Source organism: Haliaeetus albicilla, chromosome 7, assembly GCF_947461875.1.
Source record: "Haliaeetus albicilla chromosome 7, bHalAlb1.1, whole genome shotgun sequence".
Classification (NCBI taxonomy): Eukaryota; Metazoa; Chordata; class Aves; order Accipitriformes; family Accipitridae; genus Haliaeetus; species Haliaeetus albicilla.
This window is the reverse complement of record NC_091489.1, coordinates 13250293-13260820: the sequence shown is the minus strand read 5'-3', so window position 1 is coordinate 13260820 and position 10528 is coordinate 13250293. Positions and strand designations below refer to the sequence as shown.

At 42.3% G+C, this 10528-nt stretch overlaps 1 protein-coding gene across 11 annotated transcripts in view; it reads right to left on the bottom strand.

Moving 5' to 3' along the window:
• Positions 1–5955: 5955 nt before the first annotated feature.
• The window catches only part of LOC104316278 (SAM and SH3 domain-containing protein 1-like), a 571787-nt gene continuing 567214 nt past the window's right edge, over positions 5956–10528 (bottom strand). For all 11 annotated transcript variants that reach the window (XM_069786968.1, XM_069786969.1, XM_069786966.1 and 8 more), the window contains one exon: positions 5956–9803. In XM_069786968.1, the coding sequence (XP_069643069.1) occupies positions 9543–9803 (261 nt within the window). In that variant the 3' untranslated portion in view covers positions 5956–9542. The remainder of the gene's footprint in view (positions 9804–10528) is intronic.

Here is a 10528-nt window from a genome sequence, read left to right as displayed (position 1 = left end):
ACAAGGTGATGACAAACCTTGTAGCTGCTACTTTCCTTGTAAGTCAAGCCAGTGAGCAGAAACTATGTGCCGGGGAAAACTAACATTCTATTTTGTGTTCCCACCGCTATTTGTGAGAAAGGATGAATCAGATGCTGTTGTAATTCGGAGTTAGTGATGGCCTGCTCAGAACAACATAGAACCAGAGAAGAGCAGTCCATGCTGAGAGCCTGATGTCTTGCCTTGTCTGGTAGTAATTGTCCTGCACCATGAGATGCCTGTTCTGGGGGATAACAGCACGTAGTTCCCACAAGTGTTTAGAAATAAATGAGAACTTTCTTCTTTTTCTTCAGTTCCTTATCTATTATTAGGTAGTTTGTCTTTGAAAAACATCTTCTTAAACTAACTAATTAAATGCATGGCACAGCCTTGTCTAATACACACCAAATATACATCTGAGAATGTGAGACCTCTGTGTTCCCAGAAGGTAGAAACGCTGCTCTTATTTTTCTGACATTCATCGGCTTTCCACTAGTTTCTTCATCCAGCCCTTCCTTCTTTCCCTCCCCTCTCTCCCAGTAATCCTCACTACCACCTCAGCTGTTCCATGAGCCGGTTGATCCATTTTCCTCCCTCCTGTGCCCCTGTTGCAGCTTAACCCCAGCCAGCAACCAGGCACCACACAGCTGCTCGCTCACTCCCCACCCCTTCCGTGGGATGCGGAGGAGAATTGGGGAAAAAAAATGAAACTTGTGGGTTGAGACAGGAATGACTTACTAACTAAAGTAAAATAAAACGTAATACTAACTATAATAATAATAAAATAATAATTGTTATCAAAAGGAATAAAATAAAATAATTTTTTTTTAAAATGAACCCCAAGAAAAGACAAATGATGCACAATACAATTGCTCACTGCCCACTGACCGATGCCCAAGCAGCGATCCGCCCCTCCTGGCCAACTCCCCCCAGTTTATATACTGAGCATGACGTCCTATGGTATGGAATATCCCTTTGGCTAGTTCGGGTCAGCTGCCCCAGCCGTGCTCCCTCCCAGCTTCTTGTGCCCCTCCTCACTGGCAGAGCAGGGGAAACTGAAAAAGCCTTGATTTAGGATAAGCACTACTTCGCAACAACTAAAACATCAGTGTGTTACCAACATTATTATCACACTAAATCCAAAACACAGCACTGTACCAGCTACTAGGAAGAAAATTAACTCTGTCCCAGCTGAAACCAGGAGAGCCCCTAATGCAGCCAGAGCAAACCCATGCCAGGAATACTCCAGAGCTGGTTTTTCACTTGGGCTGCTCGGAGGGACTGCTGTGCTTTTGCAGCTCAGGCACACCTTGACAGGCACGAAGGAAGAAGAGAAGTGCAGCCTGTAAATGTTATTCCCACAGCAGACACAGGATTGAACACTATCAAGGAGGATATTGGAAATAACAGAAAACAAGTAACAGAAATTAAACGTTTCCTATTCTGGTACTGCAAACCTTGCAGAAGCCTCAGGGTGCAACCTGACAGATCTTTGCAGTTTGCTCTAAATAGGATTTATCTAGATTTACATCACTTCGCGCATCAGGAAGACGGTGTCTGTGGGATCTCACTGTTACCCACTGTACCTTCCTGCTCTCCTGGGCCTCTCATTGCTTGTGCCTCGGGATCCAACGCTCCTGGTAAAAGCGGCATTACTCAGAATTAAAGAGTGCATCTGGCTTGGATGCTTCTCTCACTTATGCAATTGAACTGAATTTCTCTTCTCCAAATAGCATCTTGACTTCACAGAACTTTACACGACCGCTCAGCAAAGCAGATATACACCTGGAAAGATGAGCAGAAATAGTTATCAGCTTGGAAGGTCTCCAGCTGTTTGGTTTGTTTTCTCACCTCTGTTTCCCATTTGAATGTGGGATTTTTGTGAGGCCCTGACGAGGTATTCACCAAATCCATGTCGTGCTAGCTGCATTTTCCCTGTGACGCTTTATACCTCTGGTGCTGCTTGCACGAGGGATCAGAGAGGCACTTTTGATCCTGCACACACCTAAGTGAGCACTGAACGACGAGCTGGAGACCAGAACTTGACAAAACCTTGCCTTTCGTCTTCTCACAGGCTGAACAACTAACATGGCAGTAGGATGCAGTAGGATGCAGCTTGCAAAGATGCAAGGAGTGAGGCTGAACCTTGGCCTACTATCTACGCAGACAAGCACGGACGAATGTGTTTCTTTTATGTGTTCCTGGGCATGAAATATCTATGGTTGGGAAGCTTTGCCTGCGAGGTTAAACACTCTGTGCTGCAGACACTTGTCTGCTCCAGGGGAGGCATATCTACACGTTGACAGGTATTGCATGGGAGCTTGGGCCATGGCTTTTAATGTTAACTTGCATGAATCCCCATCGACTCAGGTAGAAGCCTCCCATATTCCTGAAGCAAGACACAACTGACCAAATTGCCAAAATACACACAAAAGAGAAAAGTAGTAAGTTTTTGAGCACCTTCTATAGGTTTTGCTCTGCAGCAAAAGGCAAATTTTTGACTCACACGTGTATTAGAAAGCAGCCTGAAACCCTCTCCTACTTTGTCATCAGGTTGCAGAGGAGAAAACTGAGAAGGCAGCTATTGGTCCCAAGGCATGTTCTAAATCCAACCCTTGGGGATAAAAAAAGAGTCACTCTCAAAGGGAAGAGGCTTAATGAATTGAGAGCCTCTCATCTCATTTCATTAGATGACTTTATTAAGCACATAAGTGCTTATTTGTGTAACTGAATTAATCTAAGCTATTCTTCTGCTCTTCAGAAACGGCACTGCTCCAAATCCAGAGCACCTTCTATGATGCTCATAGTTTGATGCTCACAAGCAAGTGCAGCCTGTGCTGCTCTGTAACAGCGGCAGACCTGAAGTGGTGAGCAGGCATCGTGGTGGGAGGCAGGAGGGGAGCAGTCCTGCTTGTCACTAGCAGCAAATACAGCCTTCCTCATGCAGCAGCTCCTGTGGATGGCAGGCAATTCGGTGCTGCTAAAACAAAAATGTATATAGTGTCTGCCTATAGTTTTAGTGTGCTCGGCAGCATCACTAATCTTGCTTTCAGATAGCCATTGTAACCTATAAAATTGCTCACGCCTCAGGGTGTAGTAGGTGGTCCACAATATTGCCAGTTCTTTTTTTTTTTTTTTTGGCTTCATAGAATTGCTAAGACCTGAATGGACCTGAAAGTTGAACTAACCTCACCTCTCGGTATCAAGCTAGTTCCAGTGGGGGCTCTGGCATACGGACATCAGAGTGAAAGATGGGTTATTGTAACACTGCTGGTACTGTACAGGAATGGCTCACCGTATGCCTGAGGTGGCATTGCATTTTGTTTTTTAATCAACATGGAACTTGCAAGAGAGGCAATTCAGTTTCACTCTTTGAGGCAGAGAACTGGTCATGGGTGGTGGGGTTTTTGTTTGGCTAACTGCAAATGAGCCACTTAAATCAGAACTTTAAAAGTGAATGCTAGTATTAGATAACAGCTTACCCACATTTTGGTAAAACATAAAAAATTGTAACTTTTAATACCTGGTGAGTATATATTCAGTATCATAGGAGTCAGCGGAGCCAAAGAGCAAAACAAATAGTAGCAGATTGATAGTCTAATTCTCAAGTGTGACCCCTTATGGCAGGATTTATGGACATAAATACGGGTCATGTTTTCATAAACTTGCACAGCTGTATAGGCTTTTTGTGGCTAAGCAGAGAAATACAACTCATGGGACTGTCAGAATGGCATATGCCAATATAATGAACGTAGAACTTGTCAGGGACACAAAGGGCTCTGCCTACCTGGGATGAGATCCGCCTTGGAAGAGCCAAGTCTAGAACCTCCAAGCCTCTGCAGTACTTGTCTCAGAGATGGTGAAGTTAAAAGGCTGGATTCAATAAACAACAAAGCTGTTTGAAGTGCAAAATTGTAATCCCAACTCACCTTTTTCTCCTACTCAAACCTGTCTAGTCTTGGAAGCAACTAATCCCACCAGGCGTCTTTCTGTTTGACCTTAGGCACCTAGAGTTTTTATGAACTCCAACCACAGCAGCCTAAGCAACAAGGTTCCCGTGAAATAAGATCTATGGCTTTGTTCTAGTCTGAGTCTTTTTGGAAGCATTCTCATTCCATCATAAATGTCCTGAAAAGTTTTTAGAGGGCTTTTTTTTTTTTTTTGGTGTAGAATATTGTAAGTTCAAATTATGCCCATTCATGCAATGAAAGACTGCAGTACCTGCAAAAGGGGCAAATTTAAGAGCTAATAAGACTTTTGCTTTATATTACTTCCTGAATGTTAAATGATTAACGTTTAGTACTCTCATGAGGTAGCTCTGGTGGTATATGTAACATTACATTCATAGCTTTTAAGTCTCCATGGGCTTACATGTGAACCTTCTGCTCAGGCATAAAGTTTCCTTTATAAGTACTAGTAGCAAGAATTTTAACATGTTTCTCCCGTGCCTCTTTTTCTGGTGCAAACACTTCCTTGCGGAGAGAGAACTTTTCGAATAAGGCTAGATATACATGTGTCGGGGGGGCAGCAGAGTTTGGTTTTGGCAGCGGCTATGGTGGTTAGCACACATTTGGATCAAACACCCCTGTAAAATGCTGAGAGCAATAGATAGGGGCTTTGTGTTTCAGCTGCTCCCAAAGCAATCCTGGACCATAGCAGTCTTGGAAGGGAAGCAATACTCCTTCCAGCTGCAGAAATGGCAAGGACTCTGGCTTTTCATGTTGTGCAGTGTTTGTTTTGTTTTTATTTCTGTTTTGTTATTTGAGAGACTCTTGGAAACAGCCTGTACTGGAGCCAGCGGCAGTCCCCCGAGGCTGGCTGGACGCTCTCCTCCGGCCAGCAGAGCAGTGCCCTCTGGTGCACATGCACAGCAGCAGCCTGGTCCTCAGCTGAACCCAAAAGAGATTAATAGAGGAGGAAAATTAAAAGTTCACATCTGACACGCTATCGCATTCCCATGAACTGTTTGCCACATCGTACAGTTCTGACGGGAGCGTTGCCTGAGGGGAACCGAAGATTCAGCTGTCTGGATCCAACCCAAATGATAGAGTTTTTGTTTTCTCTTTATGTCATTTCCAGAGTTAAGCTTCTGGGTGACGACAACTAATGCAGGCACAGTCCACCCTTGTTACTTAGGGCTAAATCCACAAAGGATTAACTTCTAGCTATGGCGCACTGTTGCCATGTGGGCCTGCCAGCCCAGTGCTCTGTTAGGTAGTTAAGCATACCCATTAATTACACAGCAAATTTAACTAGACCAACAAATGCAACACACCAAGCACCAAGTAAGCTAGAAGGAAGTGCCGAGAGTCACGTCCTAAGGCTCCTTTGCCCTAAAATCTGGACATTGGCATCTTATTACAGACTGCAGAGATTACCTGACTGCTCAGGAGTCACAGCCACCCTCTCCAGAATGAGGCATCTCGCCAGTCCAATGGAGCGGAGCTGCATTCGAAAACCAGGTTTGAAATCACTTCTTGCAGGCAAGAGCTGTAACTGCAACTCCAGAGCATTACACTCGTATACTCTTTCTCTGGTTACACCAATTTTTAATTATTCCATTGCAAAGTGGAAAAGCTCCCAAGGGGAGACCTGGGAGACCCCTCGCACACATCTCCCCGAGCCTAGCAGCCGGACAGTCATGGGATACAAGAGACAAGAGACAAAGTTTGGACAGTCATGATCCACATCCAATGCAATCATATTTTGAGGGCTGCTTCTAGTCCTGGATTATCAGGGCTTTTAATCTCTTTTAAAAAATGTTTTTCTCCTGCTGCAGATACATGTTGAGAGTGCTTTACAAGGTGAGGAACTACAGGCTTGGTAAGCTGCAGGGAGAGGGCCTGGGATACAAGCCAAGAAATTAAATAGCTGGACACTGCAACCAGACCAGTAAATAGAAGACCTGTTAGCTAAATTAAAAAAGGACCAAAAAAAGAGAGAGACCAAAGAAATTTATTTACTTTTTATCTATGAACAGTATGACATATAATTATAGACAAGTTTTGATACACAGGAAAACCCTTTTGTCAACCATTTTTTTTGCTAAATGAAAACAGCACAATAATCTTTACACATTCATATTTTGTTTTTTCTTTTTTTTTTTCTTTACAATACACAGCTTTCTTGGGTTGAAGCAAACTGCAGGACATATTGAGTACTGGTATATTACAGCTACTTACATCATTTAAGAACAGCAAATGGAGAAAAATAAGTTATTTAAATATTGATTTCATATACAGAAAGTGCAACTTTGTTAGTTGTTACATAACTTGCTTGAAAGTTTTGATTCCTCAGAGGGTGTCAATTAAAGATAAAAGTATCTTGGACCAAAAGTATTATTTATTCTAAAAATAATACAGTACAACTGCACAGCTGTGACTTGGTGAATCAACCACTGTTGCTGCTCTTAGAGATGATGACCTGTTTTGAATAATGCAATGTTTAATGCTTCTGATCGTGCCCCCAGTTTGCATTCAAAGCCACGGTCATAAGAGAGCACAGGGAACTACAGGCATCATTGCCACCTGGGTAGTAACAGAGGGTTATTGATCAAAGCTTATGGTTATGACGGCATTCAGTAATATTTTGGGCTTGCTGCTTCTATTGTTAAATAGCTGTTTGAGTTACAACAGTACGATGGATAGATACTTAACATTGTTAGCCTGAGCAGAGGAGATTAGGATTCCAGCAGCAGGTTTCTTTCATGCTTCCCAAGAGTTAACAAGTCAACTTTTGCTTAGAGCACTGAACGGTTGCAAGAAAATGTAAGAGGTTATGGCTCTCATACCACTCTGCCTCACCTGCTCGGGGAATGCCACAGGTCACTGAAACCACAGCAGGGAAGCTCAAACACTGAGAAGCTTAAGGCTTTTTTTAGATTAAAATATAAACTAAAATGGTAATTCAAGTACGACCACAGAGCAGAGTCTTCAAAAGAAAAACAAAGCAACTATTAAAACTCACAAATCTCAAACTGCTCACTCTAGTCCTGATGGATGTGATTTGGTTTCCCTGGGCTACACGATCATTTAGAAATCACTGATTTACAAGGAGCATTTGGCACACAGGTTCAGCTTATTACTGTAATTCTTCTTCTGTCATTAAGAGAGGGGAAGGTAATTAGTACAGGAGAGCTGTATTATGTGACTTGCCTTCCCTGCAATACGAGGAAATTTGTCTCCTTTTTTATTGCATATAGCCAGCTTGGACTTTTCTCTTGCTCCAATATAGCTGCTGTCTACTTACTTCTACTCAGTTCTGGCCCCTGCCAGGAATCCCAGGAAGTCTCAATACTCTTTCCATCTCCTGCTTAGTGATAGTCACCATGTAAGCCTCAGAGAGGAACAACAGACAAATCATCATTATTAAAAAAAACACTTGATTTTTTTTTTCCAATTTTTTTCTTTTTTTTTTTAGATTTTCACCAGCTGTGCAAAACACCTATGCTGTATGTTTCCTGATGCTGTCATATTAGAACATGCTGATTATCCACACACCAAGGAGAACATTACAGAAACAGATCCAGAGGAGCTTTGCTTGAGAACAATTTCAAGTTACGTTAGTGAATTACTTGCCTTCACATGATGGTGTGCAGTAGACAGTGGTGAAATATGAAACAAAGAAAGCAAACCTCACACCTACCAATTCCACCATGAGCCAAATTAATTATCATCTGTATTAAAACGCATAGTTCATCTGACTTAAAACATGACCATGAAAGGACCATATATAGTAAGGAATCGTGGTGTAACCACAATTTTTCATTCATCAGTCTGGGAGCATTTTATCACAAAAAGTGTCATTAGTTCAGTATGAGGCTGGGATAACTGAGGCACCAAATAGTGAAGTGCCTTGTCTGGTTTTACACAAGAAGTTGATGTCAGAACTGATATTGGAAACAGCCACACACGCTTGCCTGTGCCCAGGTTTCTATACTATCTCCCTTTACCTGCCGGAGTACGCTTGCTCTGTCTTCCATGGAGCGTTTGCACTACAAGAAGCTGAAAGACACACCATATAGACCCCAAAGAAAAAGCTAGTTACGTGCTATTCATGATAATCTGTATTTGGTATATAAAATGTGTACCCATATAGAAAAATAACATCTGTCATTAGCCACATATGCAAATGGAACGTTTTACATGGATTTAGGCAGAAAAATATCATTACATAATGGAAAAATGGTTCACCACATATGCCAGAACAATGCTCTCTTCCAGTGAGAGTGTAACATTAACAGAGTCATAAGGGATATCAACTGTTGTAAAATCACAGTGTAATTCATAAGACTATATAGGATTTTTTTCATCCATGTAATGGATGTGATGATTTCTATGGGACACAATTTGCTTTTTCAACGCATTTGATCTCCCACAAGTGAATTTTCATTTGCAGAAACCCACTGTTTGGAATCGATATGGTCAGGATACCAAGTCAAAGCTGCAGCGTAATGATTGACAATATAACACAGTACACAGAATATGATTAAAATGAAAAGCAGTTACATATATACAAGGCAGTATATCTTGGAACAGTTTAGTAACAACAGTAAATGCAGACCGTAGTGAACAAGAAGTTAGCCTGACAACCAAAACCTAGCATAAACCTGCATTTGTAAAAGCATCTCTACAACACGGAAGGTGTTATGATGAGGCATTTTATAGAAGCTACTTCAGCTGGAAATCACCCTAAGTGCAGCTTAAGGGTGACAGGTTGAAACAAGGCTTGGGAAACATGAATACAGGTAAGTGAACACTAGGTAACTGCTTAAAAGCTTATTTTAAGGCAAATAAAAAGCTGATTGCTAGAAAGCAGTTATAAAAATGACCTCAGCTCTGTACAAATAAAAGGAAGCCTTCTGACTCTCCACGGGTTAGTTGCACTGGAGTGACAGAGACAGACCATACTGAAAACTAATTCCAGTCCATTAACTTTGGCCTAGCTAAAGGCTTTGTGGCATACTGGGACCTATACCAAGCAACAGCGAAGATGACCGGGGTGGGGGTTGTGTTTAGCTCTAGACTGCTAAAATAAACAAAAGGCATTTGCCAAACAGCTTCTACTGGAATTTGCACCTTGCCTTATACCTGGTCTTTAGGACTGACTCCAGGTACCTGGAACCTGATGTACAGAAGACCCCCAACCTAAGAAGCTCTCCACAGAAACAGGGCCTATTACTGGTATTACTTTCACAAACTTGAGGAAAACGAGTAAGGGTCCCTTAATTTTGTGAAGCTGTCTGATTCTCAGGCCAACCCTGTGCACTTTATGAAATAAGAATACATTACGGGGGAGCGAGGGGGGAGGGAAGTACCACATCTGTGTTACCTGGTGGTTGCTTCTCTTCTCCTTCAGCTGCCAAAGACAGCAATAGAAACATTTCTTATCCTTTGAAGAAGATATCTGCCTGTCCTTGGAAGCCACTTCCTTGATCCCTTTAGCTATGTGAAGTAATTAGAGCAACACTGGTGCAGGAAGAAGCAGTGGATTCTCGACCAGGCAATGCCACACTATGGAGCATGTTAAATTGCCTCTGGATCAAGGGGTTTGAAGAGTCTTGCCGCTGCCAGGAGCTTGCTTATGTGCCTTTCCTCTGTAATGCCAGCTTCTTGAAGGCAAGTTTGTGACAGAGAAGGCACTTTTCTCAGTGTATTGAATCCTGCTTCTGTGAGCAGGCTGGAATACATAGGTAGACCAATGGAAATCAGCCAGTCAGATACAGAGGTGATAAGTCCTGGGGATACAGGTTTTCGGCAAATTTCAGTGAGCCCTCCACTTGGAATCTGGACAGTAAAGAAAAAAGAAAGAAAAGAACCTTTAATGTTAAACATAATGGCTTGTTTTACAGCAAGTTTTCTTTTGTTTTTTTTTCTTCTTCCGAACTGGTAGAATTTCATAGCAGATGTTTCAACTTCTCTCATGTCACATTTGTCAGTATGAGAGTGGTGCGGGTTGAAAGGCTAAGATTACTTGGCACAGGAGCAACAGCAAGAAATTTGGCAATGCAGATGCAGTGGGAAGTATCCAGCTGCTTGGGCAACCATCATGTGCCATTCTGAATTAGTTTGACATCAGTAAAAAATACCCAGTGACAAGACTTTCCAGGGGGATCTATTAATTTCTCAGTAAGGCAAGAGAAGACCAATTTTGCCTATTACCTCCTCAGACAGACCAAGTTCTCTTATAAAAAGCCATGAAAGCTTTTGACGGTTTCCCCCTCCTGCTTTTGCTAAGGAGGAGTGGACAATAGTATAGTTTAAGAAATGAAAAAGGAGTGTAAAATCTTTCAATACAGAAGCATTTAATACATGCCACCCTTAGTGAGCAAGTCTCTGTTACCACTGCTAGCAGTCTGCTTAGACTTTCAAGACTACTATTCAGTCAAGAGAGAGGGCTATCTGCTCTCCTTTCCACTACTAACTGTCCTCCTTTGGGACAGGGGGAGGTACCTCCTGCCCCTGTAGTACCCCTACCTATGTTGTACCTGCTGGGTGAACACAGGGAGCAA